Source organism: Cetorhinus maximus, chromosome 10 (genome assembly GCF_964194155.1).
Source record: "Cetorhinus maximus chromosome 10, sCetMax3.hap1.1, whole genome shotgun sequence".
NCBI lineage: Eukaryota > Metazoa > Chordata > Chondrichthyes > Lamniformes > Cetorhinidae > Cetorhinus > Cetorhinus maximus.
In genome coordinates, this window is record NC_135888.1 from 102,328,074 (window position 1) to 102,347,210 (window position 19,137).

The 19,137-nt window shown below is 40.9% G+C and overlaps 1 protein-coding gene across 2 annotated transcripts in view; it reads right to left on the minus strand.

Annotated features, from left to right (window-relative positions):
- Positions 1-1,378: 1,378 nt before the first annotated feature.
- LOC144685897 (glucocorticoid receptor-like) overlaps positions 1,379-19,137 on the minus strand; it is a 141,964-nt gene continuing 124,205 nt past the window's right edge. For both annotated transcript variants that reach the window (XM_078550909.1, XM_078550908.1), the window contains exons 5-9: positions 17,889-18,167; positions 14,081-14,225; positions 6,565-6,695; positions 5,435-5,592; positions 1,379-2,024 (exon numbers count right to left, since the gene is read on the minus strand). In XM_078550909.1, the coding sequence (XP_078407035.1) occupies positions 1,869-2,024; positions 5,435-5,592; positions 6,565-6,695; positions 14,081-14,225; positions 17,889-18,167 (869 nt within the window). In that variant the 3' untranslated portion in view covers positions 1,379-1,868. The remainder of the gene's footprint in view (positions 2,025-5,434; positions 5,593-6,564; positions 6,696-14,080; positions 14,226-17,888; positions 18,168-19,137) is intronic.

The window sequence follows — 19,137 nt, forward strand, 5'->3', positions numbered from 1 at the left end:
GCAAAATTTTTCCAAAATTAAGCTGTTGAAATGTATCACCACCCTCCAGCCCTCACCCAACTCCAACCCCCCAACTTTTCCTACCAATTTTTCAAACTGGTCATTACTGTACTGCATCTTGAAAACAAGGGTTTGTGGTTAGCTTTGATGCTGTTGCACTACAAACATCTTATTAGCTAATGAGACTCAGCAAATTGAACAGAGGGTTTTCTGGGCTTATATGTGCACTAGTTACTGTGATAAAATGTGGTGGATATGACAGTGGCAAAAATAGTGTGAGGATTTCCTCTTTATCAAAGGATTTAAAGACAAGCTTAATTTTAATGCTCCAACTCAGTTAACTACACTACTAGTTCTTGACCAGATCACCAGTTGAGAGTGGAGTGCCAAATTTTGAAGGAAAGCAGAAAGTGACATGTTTAAATTATTTTGTTTGAATTATACTTAATTGCATAACACCATCCATGGTGGGTGCAGTAAATTCCATGGCCAAGGCTAAAGGTGAGAGGACTGCAAATAAGAGTAGAAATAAATTTACAAGTTGTTTCTGCTTTTACATTCTCTGATTTCTTTCTGAAGGCAGCCCTTCTTGCTTTCAGCAGGTGCATTTCAATTACTTGCATTTAACTACAATAATAATCAGAACTTCTTGAATTACCATCTCAACACTACAACTGTGAACACGAATAGAACTCCCATTCTCTTCCCCACTCCATGGTGATACTGTCCTCTAAAATATTACAAACTGCACATCAGAGGGAAGCATAGATATGACTGAAATCAACTAGAAATGTATTGAATATAAAGGTAGATTGCAATTAGATTAAGAGTTAAAAAATAGAAACTTTTATCGCCAGAATTAAGCCTATACTACAATTAGCTTCTGTCAGTCTAAATTTTACAATATGCTTACATTGAGGAATGCATCAACCCCGTCAAAGCTGAGAGGGGATTTTCCTAAAAAAGGTCCAGGTGCTTATTACAGAAGATGTGCTAGCTCCATTATGGAGCATGGGTACAAATCTAACAGCAATGATGAACCAACAAGCATCGGAACCAAACAAAGTAAATTTTAAAATGTGGCATGGATGCCAAGGGCAAATAATTGGCAGAAATTTTGCAGCTTCTTCAAATGTGGCCATTGTATGTTCCTATAAACTATCTAACCCAGGCCATGGGCTCGCAGAGGGCTGCATACATTTATCCACACTCTCCAGAAATTAGAGATTTGTCCTTTCCGATCACACACCAGTTGTTTTTTTTTGAGTAATTCAAATACCAGTTTGTTCATCTGTAGTTGATCAGTCTCTTTCAAAATTTCTGCATATTTACATGAGAGCAATGAGCAGGCTCACTTGTACAACACAGAATTCAATGATGGCTATAAAGAAAAACTTTATCAGGCTCAAATTCCACTTAATATAAAAAATACATACAGATAGAGAAAAAAAAAACTAAGTTAGCAGTTCTCCTGCATTAACAATACAGTAAACTGTCCAAATTGGCTACATTAGACTTAAAAAGCTAAAAAAGGCACAATTTTCCCTTTTCTGATATACACTGTAAACTTTTCATTAGAATGCATGCATAAAATCAAATCTGTATCACAGTACACAAAAATAAAGTTTACAAACAAAATACATGCAGATTTTCTGCCACCTATGTTTTTCCAATGTACAGTCCTTAGGCTGTAAAACTTCATCTCCTTTTCGCCTCAGCCCAGGCCCAATCCTCTGTAAACTGTATGTAGTGCATATGACATAATGGCAAGCGTTTGCAGGACAAACATTTCCAAAATCCCGATCACTTTGCGAAAAGAAAAGCTATGCAGGATAATTTTAAGGCATTTTTTTCCTGTTTTAAGGCAGTCATTTGTGGTGAAATCGGAGCTGTTTGGCCATGCCAGCCATGACTTTTGGTAACTGATTGCTAATGATTTCCACCAACATTTCAGGGAACTCCACACTGAGAGTCTTTGATTCCACAAAGGTGTAGAAACAAAACTGCAACAACCCTTCAACCAACTACAAGAGAAAACAAGTATATTAGTAAAGCACAACACATTTATACAGCCAACTCTGTAAGGGTTAAAAATCACTAGAATATGAAGGGATTACAAAATAGATTTGCGAATACAGACTCAAAGTTATAGAGATGACTTTGGAACTCAGAGATTGATGTATTCTAGTAGCAACCCCCCAGTTATCCACTATTCCCTGGTGGGCGAATAGGTAACTAACTTAGCTGTATAAGGAACTTTTGGACACTGCTCATGGAGGTATGTAGTCTCTCATTTTTGTAAGAAGTACCTTGCTTGCACGCCCAACTTTCCTTGTATCATAGTAAAGATCAGGATCTTGCTGTGTTGGAAATTACAGGATCAGACTTCTACACCATTTCTCTCAGGTTTTATAATATGCATTTTTTTCCCACGTATGACTTTTTTCGAGTTTTATTATTCAAATTCTTATGTTGCACTATCATTAATGATTCTCCCATTAACTATTATAACACTCGTGTCTATAGCTCAGAAGGTTGTAAGTTCGAGACTCAAACTAGGAACTGAACACATTACTTTTGCAGATGCTATCCTTCAGATGCGATATAAAGCTGAGCTTATGTTCGCCTATTAGTCAAGGAGGACATTAAAGATCTCATAGCAATACAGTGGAGTTCTGATGAGTCAAACTCGGATGACACAAAATTCTAGTTATGTTGAAATCGTCAACTGCCAGTAGAATAGCAAATCCTATAGAACAATGCCCGTGATAAACCAAAATTTCACACTGGTAACTCTGGATTAGCTGAACTTGTCTAGCTGGTCACTGGTGCTGGCTAACCAGAGCGGAGTTAGACCACACAAGAGCATGAAATCATGGAGAGTGAGGAGGCTGATTACCCTGAAGAATCCGATGAATGCCTGCCCCGCTCGCCCATCTGTTTCCCTAGTTGATGCCTCAAAGGCCATAGCGATGCTCCGGGATTTGAAAAAACGTATGACTGCATTTTTGACATGGTGGACTGTACAGAGCACATCCAAAGACAGCATGGTAAGCAGAAAACAATTAAGAGTTTTTCTGGAGCTAACACCCAACATTTTTCAATGCAAAGTTCTGGCTTTTTACAAGGTCACACCATTGTAAGGTGTGAACAAATTGAATAAAGACTTCTTCACACATTCACTGCTTTACTGTGTTTTCATTTAGTATTTCCACTTAACACAAATTTGTGGGCTGATTGTCTGGGCTTTGACTCATCCGGATTTTACTGTATTTGAAGAGAACTATAGTTTTGGATAAGCAGATTAACTGGTCGTCTCTTCACTAATTTTTTTTTAGACATGCATAATGATTACCATATTTCAAACAATTTATAGCATATAACTATGACAGGATATGAAGTGGAATGAATACATTTTCCTTCTGTGTAGCTTTAACAGTGCAGTAGGAACCGCAAAACTTTATTTAAGGGTATTCCACACATTGGGTGGAATTTAATTCATCTGGCAGAGAGCTTGGAGGCAAGGGTAGCATTTAATCGGGCGGGGGGGCGGTGGAGAGTGTGGGATGGAGACCCCGCTGCTTTCCTACCTCCGCCCTATTAAGTCTGGGGCGGAGAGGCTCGTGGATTGCCTTCCCACCCGCAAGCTAATTGAGCCCTTTAGTGAGCAATTAATGCCACCTGATGTTTAATCAGCAGTGGGCAGGGAGTTGCCACACTGGGAGCTGCCATGCAGGGAGCCTGAAAACCCCTCATTCAAAAGCACTCAGTGCCTGATAAGGGATCCGGCATCAGTCAGGGGCTGGCTGTTAAGACCTGCACCTCTGGCCTTTCTTCAGGACCCTTTCCCTCACCCATCCAGTGATCCCCTCCCTGCGAGGCCCATCCTGCCCTCACTCAACTGTGGGCTGGTTCCCATGTCAATTGTCGGCCTCTGCTGGGTGAACTACCGGCAGCAGCCACTGTTCCTGTTGGTACTGATGGGTAATAGTGAGCTGCTGGCATCCGATTGGCTGGCAGCTATTCATGGGGTGCATGGTATTTCCTTTCATGGGGAAGGCCCAATGCTGGCCAGTTAACTGCCTGATGGGTACTTAATTCTGGGAGACCTTCCCTATCAAAGGTGACACAGGGTCCCGTGGGTTCTCCAGCCAGCAGGTGAGAGCTCCACACCAACATTAAATTCCGCCCACTGTCAGCATAATCTCGTCCCTGTAATATGTAAAACAGGATACATGATTGGTCTGCTTTCATGACTATGTCAGTCTTGGGCTTTAACCAGCTAACAGGACAGCTGTGAAGAGCCGCCCATGCTGATCTACCTTCTGTTTATATCAATCCTGATTTGGAGCGCAGTGGGGTTTTTTTTTGTTCATTTAAGAGATGTGGGCTTCGCTGGCTGGGCTAGCATTTAGTTCCCATCCCCAGTTGCCCTTGAGGAGGTGGTGGTGAGCTGCCTTCTTGAACCGCTGCAGTCCTTGTGGTGTAGGTACACCCTGCTGTTAGGGAGGGAGTTCCAGGATTTTGGCCCATTGACAGTGAAGGAACAGTGATACATTTCCAGGTCAGGACGGTGAATGGCTTGGAGGGGAACTTCCAGGCGGTGGTATGTCTGCTGCCCTTATCCTTCTAGATGACAGTGATTGTGGGCTTGGAAAGTACTGTCTAAGGAGCCTTGGTGAGTTCTTGCAGTGTGTCATGCAGATGGTACACATTGCTGCCACTGTACCAGTGGTGGAGGGAGTGAATGTTTGTGGATAGGGTGCCAGTCAAGCGGGCTACTTTGTCCTGGATGGTGTCAAGCTTCTTGAGTGTTGTTGGAGCTGCACTCATCCAGGCAAGTAGGGAGTATTCCATAATATTCCTGACTTGTGCACTGTAGATGGTGGACAGGCTTTGGGGAGTCAGGAGGTGAGTTACCTGCAGGATTCCTAGCCTCTGACCTGCTCTTGTAGCCACAGTATTTATATGGCTAGTTCCGTTCAGTTTCTGGTCAATGGAAACTCTCAGGATGTTGATAGTGGGGGATTCAGCGATGGTAATGCCATTGAATGTCATGGGGTGATGGTTAGATTCTCTCTGTTGGAGATAGACATTGCCTGGCGCTTGTATGGGACGAATGTTATTTGCCACTTGTTAGCCCAAACCTGGATATTATCCAGGTCTTGCTGCATTTGGACATGGACTGCTTTTGTATTTGAGCAGTTGCGAATGGTGCTGAACATTGCACAGTGAACATCCCCAGTTCTGACCTTATGATGGAAGGAAGGTCATTGACGAAGCAGCTGAAGATGGGTGGGCTAGGACAGTGCAATGAAATTCCACTGCTGTACAGTTTAATGATGGACTGACCAACACAGGAACTTTACTTAAAAGCTATACACAATGATAGGCTAGTATCATAACCTATGAAATTCCCTGGAGTTTTACTCACATCATGCATTGAATCCAGAAGTTTGGTCAGCTGATAAAAACGTTGCCAGTTTTGACTTGAGCTTCCCTCTTTTTTCACTATGGCTTTCCCTAGCTCCTTAATGTAGGAGGTTCGAATTTCATCAAACATAGCCTGGCTCTTCAAACCATCTACTGGAACTGCAACAGGGCAAAAAACAGTTAGGTGAACTAATATATATGTATGTCACTTTGTAAATGACAAAAAAAACAAATTTTCTCCATTTCCACATTTGATTCCTCTAAAGACAATGGTATCATAAAAGAACTCGCATTTATACAGTGTCATCAGTAGATATCAATGTTTCACTGCTAAATATTTTAATTGTAGTTAAATTGGCCAAAGGTTTGCATACAGCAAGGTCCCACAAACAGCAATGTGACAAATGAATGCTAATTTTTGTATGGTGATGTTAGTTGAGGTTTATATATTGGCCAGGCCATCAGGTATACTTACAAGGCTCCTTTGCATTATTCAAAGAGGAGCAAAGAAGTTATTCCGGAACAGGCAGTTGGGGACTTGATGCAGCAGGCACTTTCGCAGTATTGCACTGATATGTTAGCCTAAGTCCTGAAATAGGGTTTAAATTTATGACCTGCTGATTCAGAGACTAAACTGTTACCACTGAGATAAGATGATACTTGACTACATAAGCAGATTTTATACATTTATATGTATATACTGTCTACTTGCACACAATTGTATTCAGTCATTTTTTCATACTCTTTGCTTCTGTATTGAATGCATTTACAAGTGCTCAGGATTAAGATTTTGATAATCAATAACTGTTTTGTGCTTGTATTTAATTATTTTGCCATAATTCAGTGCTCAATCAAATGTTTTGAGAGTGGCCTTGCAGGATTTTATTTTTTTCTCTCAGCCTGTGGGCATGTGTCCAGTTTCTCATTGGTGTCTTTTTATAACATGGTTGAAATTAGAAAGTCATCCAATGAAAATTCAGATATAATCACAGATCTCTTATTCCTTGGCAGAGTGCTGTGCCACATTGCTACAATGATTAATAGGCATTGCACTGAGACTGACATCTACAAATTAACAACAAACAATATGATGTGTCCAGTCTATTTACTATTCCCAAACAGAATACCTACCTGTACCAAGCAGCAATAATGCCTTCATGCATAGATATTCTTCATAAGCAACCTTAAGGTTTCTGAAATCCATTGCAATGTTGCGCATTCCTTTGCACAAGCTGTACATTGACGACTGCTGCATCCGTTCCCTTCGATCATAATTAAAATGAAAAACGTCAACAAATTTACTGCTTATGGGAGTTGCATTCCTTCACATTTACTGTTTAAAACATTGTAAATTAAGTGGTTAAGAAAGTGGAAATATTGGAGGGCTGCTTGAATTCAAAATTTTCCTTTTACAGAAGAAAATTATCTTCTAAGAAGTCTAATAAATTTAAGGTGACTTTAAGTTTGCAATTAGAATGCTGTGGGACACACATGGATACTTCCACCACCAGGAGAGCTTAGCAAAAAGGGGAACCCTACCTCAGTTTCTCCAGGCTGCCAGAAAAAATTCTAGTGGACCAATCAGTTCCCTTTATAAAAAGAGGAAAGCATCTCCCCTTTAAGTTCTGTACCATCCATCCATAATTATCCATAATCCATGAGACTGTAGACAACTCTCTCTTCCCTGCAATTCTGCACCCCAGTCATTCCTCCCTCAGTCCAGTTTCTGATGTTGTCCACTCATCCAGTCCTTCTCTGGCCTGACCTGTTCTTTACTGATGTTTCTATTGTTGCCAACATTAGACTCTTGCCCTGCCTTTTCTAGTACTTTCTCAATTTCTGCTAAAAGTCTATGAGACGCTGGGAATCCAATTTTCCTGCAGACAAATTCAATGATTCTTTGCTCTGTCCAGTTGATTTTAAGGACCATTTGCCAGAGCCACATTTCAAAAGCTGTAATCTTCTTCTTATCAGCCTTATTGAGGCTTTCCACCCATTACAGTGCAATGCTCCACACCAGGGATTTTGCAAGTTGCTTTTCAAATACAGGCCAGTGTTGAATGCCCTCCATATTTCATTCAGCTGAACAGTTGTAGTGTGGGCAATTGCTAGCCTTGTCTTGATTGCAGTGCTGTTATTCCCATTTCTGATCACTTTTGATCCCAGAAATCAAAACTGATCTACGTTCGCAATGGTTGGGAACTGATTGTCATGTTGCTCTCACCATGAATTGTCATAAGTATGTCTTGCTGTTCTGGTGCTCAACCCAAACTTCAGACTTGTCCTTAAGGCAGATGAGTTGAGGGCACAAATTAACACATGGAAGTATGATGTCATTGCTGTCACAGAGACATGGTTGAGAAAGGGGCAGGACTGGCAGCTCAATATTCCAGGATATAGGGTCTTCAGGCGAGACAGGGAAGGAGGTAAAAGAGAAGGGGTATTACAATATTGATCAAGGAATTAATTACAGCAGTAAGGAGGAATGACATCTTAGAAGGCTCCTCAAATGAAGCCATATGGGTTGAAATTAAAAACAAAAAAGGAACAATCACATTGCTGGGAGTGTACCATAGATCCCCAAACAGTCAGAGAGAAATAGAAGAGCAGGTATGTAGGCAAATTTCAGAGAAGTGTAAAAATAATAGGGTAGTGATAGTGGGGGATTTCAACTTCCCCAACATTAACTGGGTTAGTCATAGTGTGATAGGTTTAGAGGGAGCAGAATTCTTAAAATGCATCTAGGAGAGCTTTTTAAGCCAGTACGTAGAAGGTCCTACGAGAGAGGGGATGGTACTGGACTTAATTTTAGGGAATGAAGCTGGGGAAGTGGTAGAGGTATCAGTGGGGGAGCATTTTGCAGATAGTGATCATAACTCCGTTAGATTCAAAGTTGTTATGGAAAAGGACAAGGATGGGCCAGAAATCAGAGTTCTAAATTGGGGGAAGGCCGATTTTAATAAGATCAGATATGATTTGGCCAGAGTGGACTGGGAGCAGCTACTTCTGGGTAAATCTGCAGGAAAGCAGTAGGACTCATTCAAGAAGGAAATAGGGAGAGTACAGGGCCAACATATTCCAGTAAAGATAAAGGGTGGGACCAACAAATCCAGGGAAACCTGGATGTCGAGGGATATACAGGATTGGATAAAGAGAAAAAGGTAGGCTTATGGCAGATACTGAGGGATCGAAACAGCGAAAGCCCTAGAGGAGTATAGAATGTGTAGGGCGGAACTTAAAAAGGAAATTAGGAGAGCAAAAAGGGGGCATGAAAAAACATTGGCAGGTAAAATAAAGGAAAATCCAAAGTTATTTTACAAGTACATTAACGGTAAGAGGATAACTAGGGAAAGAGTAGGGCCCATTAAGGACCATAGTAGTAATTTGTGTGTGGAGCCGGAAGACGTAGGTAGGGTTCTAAATGAATACTTTGTGTCGGTGTTCACAAGTGAGAGGGACGACGTGGGTATGGAAATCAGGCAAAAGGACTGTGATATAATAAAAGAATTTAGCCTAGAAAGGGAGGAGGTTCTAAGTGGTCTGAAGGCTTAAAAGTAGATAAATCTCCCGGCCCGGATGAAATGTATCCTAGGCTGTTGAGTGAGGCAAGGGAGGAGATAGCAGGGGCACTGGAAATAATTTTCAATACCTCTCTGGCCACAGGAGACGTGCAAGAGGACTGAAGGACAGCCAATGTGGTACAGTTATTCAAGAATGGAGGAAGGGATAAACCAGGGAACTATAGGCCAGTCAGTCTAACCTCAGTGGTGGGGAAACTACTGGAAGCAATTCTGAGGGACAGAATTAATCTACACTTGGAGAGGCAGGGATTAATCAAGGACAGTCAGCATAGTTTTGTTAAGGGGAGGTCATGTCCGACCAATTTGATTGAATTTTTTGAAGAGGTGACCAGGTGTGTCGATGAGGGCAATGCATTTGACTTAGTCTACTTGGACTTCAGTAAGGCTTTTGATAAGGTCCTGCATGGGAGACTGATAACGAAGAGCCCGTGGGATCCAAGGCGATTTGGCAAATTGGATCCAGAATTGGCTGAGTGACAGGAAGCAGAGGGTGATGGTCAAGGGGTGCTTTTGTGACAGGATGTCTGTGTCCAGTGGGGTTCCATAGAGATTGGTGTTGGGTCCCTTGCTGTTTGTGGTACATGTAAACGATTTAGACTTGAATGTAGGAGGGTTAATCAGTAGGTCCGCGGATGACACGAAGATTGGTGGGGTGGTAAATAGTGAGGAGGATAGCCTTAGATTACAGGAGGATATAGACAGGCTGATCAGTGGCAAATGGAATTTAATCCAGATAAGTGTGAGGTGATGCACTTGGGCAGGACAAACAAGGCACGGGAATATACGATAAATGGTAGGACCCTGGGAAGTACCGAGGGTCAGAAGGACCTTGGTGTGCATGTCCACCGGTCCCTTAAGGTAGCAGGACAGGTGGTTAAGAAGGCATATGGGATACTTATATTCTATGCCTCGGCTAATAAAGACAAGAGCAGGGAGGTTATGCTGGAATTGTATAAAAAGCTGGTTAGGTACAGCTAGAGTATTGCGTGCAGTTATGGGATCCGCATTATAGGAAGGATGTGATTGCACAAGAGAGAGTGCAGAGGAGATTTACCCGGATGTTGCCTGGGCTGGAGAGTTTTAGTTATGAGGAGAGATTGGATAGACTGGGGTTATTTTCATTGGAGCAGAGGAGATTGAGGGAGTACATGATTGAGGTGTATACAATTATGGGGGGCATAAATAGGGTAGACAGGGAGGTATTTTTCCCATTGGTGGAGGGATCAATAACCAGGGGGCATAGATTTAAGGTAAGGGGCAGGAGTTTTAGAGGGGATGTGAGGAAAAATTTTTTCACCCAGAGGGTGGTGGGAATCTGTGACTCACTGCCTGAAAGGTAGAGGCAGAAACCATATACATCATAACATTTAAGGAGTATTTGGATATGCATTTGCGATGTCATGGCATACAAGGCCTAGTGCTGGAAAATGGGATTAGAATAGTTAGCCTTGTTTAACTGGCGCAGACTCGATGGGCCGAAGGGCCTTTTTCTGTGCTGTAGACCTCTATGAGTCTATGATCTTCTCAGTTCTTCAGCCATCATGGATAGCTCATGCTGGTCTTCGGTATTAGGGTACTGTCATCAGCATATTTGATATTCCAGATGTTGTGACCATCAATACTGGTTCCTAAGGTGTTCTGTGAGAGCAGAACTGATTTATCTTATGACTTTTCCCCTTTGGCATTGAACAGTTGTGGCAAAAGCAGACTTAGTTTTCTGGCTCCTTTGCCAAGACTGAAAACTCCAAGCACACTCACCATGCCCTTTGCCTCAGAATGAACCAGATTAGTGATGTGGTACTCCAAACTCACTCAGGGTTTTCCATAGTTCTGCGTGGTGGCCTGAGACAAAGACCTTTGCACAGTCTACAAAGAATGCCCATGATTTCTTGTAATTTTGCTTTTTGACATACTTCTCAATTGTGGTGTACAGCACTGGAATGGCATCAGGTGATTCTTTGCCTGCAGTGAAACTAAACCGTTTCTTACCTATTTCTGGTGTGAAGAAGTATAAGAGTCTTTGCCTGAGCACTGGCATGGTTTATCATGGTAATTGTTCTATGCTTTGAGCAGTCTCGGGTGTCATGAACATTTGGCAATGTCACCAGTTAAAACTGACCAATCATCTGGCCAATTTCCACTTCTTTGTATTAGGCCAATGATTTTTTTCATGGCTTTTACTGCCGTTGCTCCTCTAGCCTTCAGAGATTCAGCAGCTATGATAGCTAAGCCTGCCACTTTTTTGTTCTCCAGCTTCTTAACTGCAAGTTCAACTTCACTAATCAGCACTTCTGGTTTCATCTCTTCCCAAGTTGCAAGCTGTACATTTGCTGCATTTGAATCTGATCTATTCAGTTGGGTGCAGTGTTGCTGTCACTGTTCCTTTATCTGATCAACTTTATAGATCATATTCTCATCTGCTCCTTTCACACTAATACATTTTCTTTCTTTGACAGAGTTGTGACAATCTTGAATACTTCTTTGGTCTGTCCTTATTTTTATTTGTTCACAGGATGTGGGTGTTGCTGGCTAGGCCAGCATTTATTGCTCATCCCCAATTGCCCTTGAGAAGGGGCATCTTCTGCTGCCGGCACCTTTTCTTTCAGTCAGGTCCTTTTGGCTGCTCTGCAAGCATTTTTCACTTTCTTACAGAGATTTTTTGTAATAACTCCTTGATGGCCCATTTGCTTTCCTCCCTGGCGCTCTTCTATCAGTTTCAGACATTTGGCTATCCATGGCTTCTTGCCAATCTCAGCTTTTGGGCATATTTCATTCAATGCAATTTTTATAGCAGATGAGAACCTTTCCCAAGTTGATTCCACTTCTCCATTTGAAACTGTCTCCTGCCATATGACTTGTTCAAATATACTGAAGTTCTTATGTAAGCAATCTGCTTGCCATTTGGGAGAATTTCTCTTTGCATGTTTCTGTCTCCACCACATGTCCTTAACCTTGGTCCATACAAATTGATGTTCAGATCCACAATCTGCATTAGCCAGGACTCTGGAGTCAATACGTTCTGCTTTGTCACATGTGCTCATCAAAATATAATGAATCATGTTTCTGGGCAATATCCACTTGTGCCGTTCTTTCTCACTATGTCAAAAGTATCTGTACACCTAAATTTATCTTGTTTATGACTATAGAAATTAACAAAACTTCAATTTATATAAGGAATAAACACTAGAAAAAATGCGTGATACACAAAGCAAAAACAGAACTTACAGCTGGAATAGCAATGTCTCAATATCGCAGATAAAAGAGAACACACAGATACACTGCCAACAAGTTTCAAAAAGAAACAAAAAGTTCAAGGCAGGGAGGTAACAGTGAACACTATCTTTCTGGGCAGTCTCTTCCACATTATGCCAGCATAATCCTACTGCTAAATAAAGCTCACTTTCCATCATAACGCTCATAATTGGGGAATAGAAATTCTACTGAGTATCTGCCAAACTCTGGAGAAAAAAAGTCTCAACTCTTCAGTAATCATTACCTTACTCCTCTGGCATGCCCAAGAAATGCCGGTCTCCCTGACCTAGGATTAAGTTTTTAGCTCATACTTTAAAGCATTGAGAAAAGAATTATATTACACAATTAATTGTTACATTTTCCTTGCATTACGTAAGCCTTTCCTTTAGCTTGATATTGTCTCTTATGTAATTTGACCAAGGTAGCTTAACTGCACCTGAGCCTTTGCCTTTTAGAGGTATACACAGGCTAATCATATCAAATATGTTTTTGAATATTTGTCACTATAGATTTACCCATTAAAAATGTTCAGCCCAGTTCGCTTCAGTCCATTTATTTCTCATTGCATTAAAGTTTGTCTTATTTAAATTTAAAACTTTTGTTTGTGTCTTGTCCAACTGTCCCTTAACTCCAATATTAAATTCAAACAAATCATGGTTATTACTTGCAAGATGTTCTCTCACTGTCAGATTATATACTAGTTTATGATTCACATAAAATCAGTAAAGTGTGCACCTAGCAATTTATGAAATTAGAGTCGTTTCACATGATAACCATATCAATGTGATTACTTAGGCACCAGCAGAACTGCAGACAGGTAAAAAGTAATAAGAGAACAGCGTCCACAACTTTCACCAAATTGCAGTTTCTTTTGAGAACACAGGAATACATAGGGGTTATTAGGGAAATAGACCATTCAGCCCAAAACGTCTTATTGGCATTTATCCACCATATTCCCGTATCCTTTCAACCCCTTATCCTCTGTCCACTTAGCCAATCTAATCTTATATGTTGACATGGTTTCTGCCTCAACCACTAGACCTTGAAATGAATTCCACAGCCTCTCAGTTCTTTGTATAAAGGTGTTTTTGCTGCCCTCAGTTCTAAATAGAATCACAGAGTAGCATAGAACCTCATAGTTAGTCTTGTTACTCTCTCAATCTTGAACTCATAGCTGAAGAAAAATGTCTGCTTTTATCCACTCTGTCCCATTCTTTCATAATTTAAAACTTCCATCAAATTAACTCATAGCAATCTTCCAAGTTTTCATTACTATGGTAAAATTAAGTGTTCTGCAGCACCAGAAATTCCAGCTAAAAATTAAGATGAGAGGAATAAACGGAAATGGTTGAACATTAAGGTGCACCGGGTTTCATACAGTATAGAAAGATGGTCAATGAAAAGTACTGAATCCTGTGCCCAAGGAAAACTGAAATGACTGGTATTTGAATCTCTATGCATCATTAAATCAAAAGTATAAATTGCACCTTCTGGCTTCAGTTCAATGTCATCCCTAGGTGGGCATATAACTTACTGATGTGATTTATAACATGGTTTAATGTGACTTATATCCTCTGTTAAAAATAAAAATGCATTCCTCGTGACTCAGATTCTGTTCTTTGTCGTCTGAGACAAAAAGCAAAACTTTATTTTTAGTATAACCACCTGGGCCCTGTGACACAGCAACCATAAATGTTATTCTCTCTCAGAAAGTCAAAGCATAAGTGGCCATTTTGACTTCCTTACATTCACAGTTTTGAGATTGCAATCATTTTCCATAGGCCTTTGGAGGAAAGCTGGGATGTAATACTCACTCATTGAAGACTAAGTCTGGTGCGAAGAAGAGCATATTGCTATTGACATGTTGATAAGATCTCCAGCCAAGACTGAAAACCATTAGAGACATCCAGGAATACTGCAGCAACATCATTTGGTCATCCAGGTGCAAGGATCTGAATCCTGTGGAAGCACATCAAGTTCATCAGTATGGTTCTAATTAGGTGGCAACAAAATTGATTGAAAGACAACAGTGCATTACGCATGGCATTACCCAATGCACTACCTGCCTCACGGAACTCATTTCTTCCTATCTCGATTCCATTCTCTCTCCCCTTGTCCAGTATCTTCCCACCAACATCCGCGATCCCTCCGAAGCCCTAAGTCATATCAACAATTTCCAGTTCCCTGGCCCTAACCACCTCCTCTTCATCATGGACATCCAATCCCTCTAACACCTCCATCCCCCACCGGGATGGTCTGATCGCTCTCCGCTTCTTCCTTGAACAGCGACCTGAACAATCTCCATCCATCACCACTCTCCTCCGTCTGGCTGAACTTGTTCTCTTACTGAACAATTTCTCCTTTAACTTCTCACGTCCTCCAAATAAAAGGTATGGCTATGGGTACACCTACATGGGCCCTGGTTATGCCTGTCGCTTTATGGGGTATGTGGAACATTCCTTGTTCCAGTCCTATTCAGGCCCCATCCCACAATTCTTTTTTCGCTACATCGATGACTGTAATGGTGCCACTCCATGCTCTCGCCTGGACCTGGAAAAATTTATCAATTTTGTTTCCAACTTCCACCCCTCTATCACCTTCACATGGTCCATCTCCAAAACACTTCCCTTCCCCTCCTTGACCTCCCTGTCTCCATTTCTGGCGACAGACTGTCCACCAATATTAATTACGAGTCCACTGACTCCCACAGCTACCTCGACTACAGCTCCTCTCACCCTGCTTCCTGCAAGGAGTCCAACCCATTCTCTCAGTTTCTTTGCATCTGTCCTGATGATTCCTCCTTCCAAAACAGTGCTTCTGACATATCTCCCTTCTTCCTTAACTGAGGTTCCCCCCACCCACTATGCTTGACAGGGGCCCCAACTGTGTCCGACTCATCTCCCGAGCTTCTGCCCTCACCCCTTCCCCATACTCTCAGAAACATGATAGGGTTCCCCTTGTCCTCACTTTTCACCCCACCAGCATCTGCATTCAAAGGTTCATCTTCCGTCATTTCCACCAACTCCAGCATGATACCACCATCAAACACATATTCCCCTCACACCCATCAGCATTCTGTAGGGACTGTTCCCTCCGTGACACCCTGGTCCACTCCTCCATCACCCCCAACACCTCATCCCTTCTCATGCAATCACAGAAGGTGCAACACCTACCCCTTCACCTCCTCACCGTCCAAGAGCCCTAACATCCTTTCAGATGAAGCAGCACTTCACTTACATCTCCTTCAATTTGGTCTACCGCATTCGCTGCTCCCAATGCGGTCTCCCCCACATTGGGGAGACCAAACGCAGACAGGGTGACCGCTTTGTGGAACACATTTGGTCTGTCCACAAGCATGACCCAGACCTTTCTGTCGCTTGCCATTTCAACACATATCTTGTTCTCATGCCCACTTGTCCATCCTTGGCCTGCTGCAGTGCTTCAGAGAAGCCCAATGCAAACTTGAGGAACAGCACCTCATCTTCCGATTAGGCACTTTACAGCCTTCTGGACTTAACATCGAGTTCAACAACTTCAGACCATGAACTATCTCCTCTATCTTCACCTCTTTTTAAAATCCCTTTTTTAAAAAAACATTTATTTTTTATTTACTTATTTTTATTCATTGTTTGATCCCTTTTTTTAAAACCTCTCTTTCTATCCTTTTCCCCCAACCACTGCCCCTTCCCCCACCCCCAAAAGGACCATCTGACCCTTGTTCTGCTATTAGCACAATCTGCTTTCTTATCGTTATACTACTATCAGCACCTTCTTTAGTCTTCACCACTTCCATTAACACCCCCTTTGTCTTGTGTCCATGACATCTTTGTTAAACTCTCCTTAGCCCCCGCCTATCGCTGGCCTTCTATCCCGCTTTACCTGCTCCACACCCCTTAAACAGTATAAATTCCATCACATTTCTACTTCTCTTTGGCTCTGAAGAAGTCATACAGACTCGAAACGTTAACTCTGTTTCTCTCTCCATAGATGCTGCCAGACCCGCTGTGTTTTTCCAGCATTTTCTGTTTTTAGCACATTACCTATCTTGGGTATGATTTTCTTTATTCTTTAAAATAAGTTTAACCATCCCTTACAAGGACTGTTACTCCACATGGGGGGATAAATCTATTCATACTACCTTTTGAGAATTTGTCACTGGATCAACTTTCTATTCTACTGCATATAAAACCTTATTCCCAGGGAGTGCTCTTAGGTTTCATCAGAGGCACTGGCATTGAGAAGCACAAAAAACACATTTGCAGGTATGCCTTTCAAATAATGTCTAGCAAAATTTCCTAGGCTGGCTCAAATACAGCCACTGCATGAACAGTCTGGTGTCTGTTTTCCCTGCTGTGTTTTCCCCATCATACTGCAAAGAGATAGATGCTCTCCACTGTGCAACTATGGGTTTATCTGGTCTCTCTTGGAAAGTTTTCATCTGCCCACCTTAAAAACCAATATTCTGTGTGCATTTAATGTATTTGTTTAACAATATTGAAAGCCACGTAGATGAACTTCACAGACAAATGTTTCAGATAATACTAGGGATTTGTTGAATGTGTGGACCAGTTTTCCAGCTGAAGTGGTGTGGCTTATGTTAATTAACTCCAGTGGTAAATATGAGTTTTATGCCTGGATAGATATTCTGGAATTTCACTTGGTACCCATGATAAGAAGGAAAAAAATCAAAATATGTTTTCTTGAATGATAATTTGTTTTTTCTTGCTTTCCGCAGGAGACAACATCAGTGATACAGCATATGATAACGCGCAGGGGGAATATGTTGAATGATTTCATGTTCCACATCTGTTCAGTTTTATGCTCATAAGCTAGTACTTCAACATAGACTGCAATGACAGGATGGAGCAAAAAATATTTCTTTGTCAATACATTAAAAAAAACAACTTTACTTAATTTTCTAGCAGACATGAATCGGGAGTACATTTCTTTTTGTTGGTGAATATTTATGAGATGTAAGTGCCAGAAAACAAAAAAACCTTTTTGTATCCAATATGAGCATCATACTCTCTCAAAATAAGAATAACATGAGATGCAAAGTAAAGGTCACATTGCACGATCCTAATACACCTTAAACACCTATAAAGATCTCTAGTGCACTAATGTAAAAATATTAGTTTCTATAACCCCATGTGTGCTGAAGAGACAGGGTATTAACTTAAGGTGCTATCCAGCACCCATTACGATTAATGATAGAAAGACACAGGGTATGTATCCAACCAGGAACTGAGTTATACACACCAGAAAGTCTGTTTTAGTCAGCAGATCTCAGGCACATTGGTTGTTGGGATTTTCTACAACTGACTTTCATGCTCCTGATTTTGGGCCAGGATTCCTGATACTAATTCCTTTAAGTGTGCATTTTGATTTTGAAATAAATAAGGACAGTGTCAAACTTAGTTGAGATGTTCCTTGCGATTGAATAATGTATCAATACTTAATAAGATTCAAGAGGACAACTGAATCCCACAAAAATGTATCCTAGTAAGAACTTAACACCTTCGGAAGGGCATGGGAGATAATTAAAAATAATTTATTTTCCAAAAAGAAAACGATTTATTTAAAAACTCTCACCACTATTTTCGAAGCACAGTGGCTGCTTACCTGGTAGAGCCTTTGCCCATTTCACAACTGATATCATCTGTAGCCCGCCCAAGTTATTCAGTCCTGACAGAAGCCGGTTGGGTGTGTCAGGTAGGGAACTGTCATATCCTGCATATAAAAGATCTGGCTCAATCATCTCAAGGATTGAGATCACGGGAAGATTCAGTGTAGGCAATGCAGAACAAACTAAAGAAGAGTCCTGTGATGTTGCCTTTGCTGCAGTTTCTGAGGTGGTGGTATGCGGTGCCTTCATCTTGTTCAATTTCTTTGTCTTCCGAGCTATAAATAATATCACAAGTTTACTGACACAATTTGGAAATATTTCATCCTGAAGAAACATTCATCTAAAATACAGTCCAGCCTGACTGAAAGGGCCATTTTTGTGACTAAATAATGTTAATAGATCATGGTTTAGTGAAAGAAAATTATTGGAATCTACTATGGGTGGTCACTACATATTGTAAATTTACAGAAGAATTAGCTTCTTTTAATGCAACATATACAGAAGAGTCATTATTCCAGTGAAATAGAAAGCTATAAAATTACTAAACAATGCTTAAGAGACATAACATTATCGTGACAGAAACAACCAAAATGTTTAGCTTAATAACTAAACGTGAAATGGAAATGCTTTACTGTCAGATAAGACTTAATATACCTAAAGATAAACAAGAAATCCCAAAAATACATTTCAATTATGCAAAAACACATACATTTGGATCAGCAGCATCTGCAGTAGTATTTTAACAAGCCAATCCAGTGCATTTTAGTAATACTGAATAATTATTTCATATTAGTGCATCTCCAATGGCATTGATCAAGGTTAGGTTTGAGAATTATATGTAGTGTTTTATAAAGGACAGGAGCTTCATACCATACAACACACTATATACAATTCTGCTGCTAAAGTGCAACTGTGAGTTAAAAGAGCTTAAAACCAGTTCCTGAATCATAATTGGGACCACTGCAGTGAGAGAAAACACAAATGAAGGTAATACAATTAAGAGTATAAACAAGGTCTAGATGCTGTAAATAGGAGGGTTTTTTTTAACTATTGCTGGGGCAATTTCTCTGTAAATTGGCTTGTAAATCCCTAGCTTTCCCCCAGTTTCAACATCACACATCTGTAAATAACTCGCATTCTTTCACTCTTTTGTACATTTTTAAATATATGACAGTGTGATAGATGCTAATTAGACACAAAATACATTTTTTGTGACATTGCCCTTGATATGTCAGACATCATGTT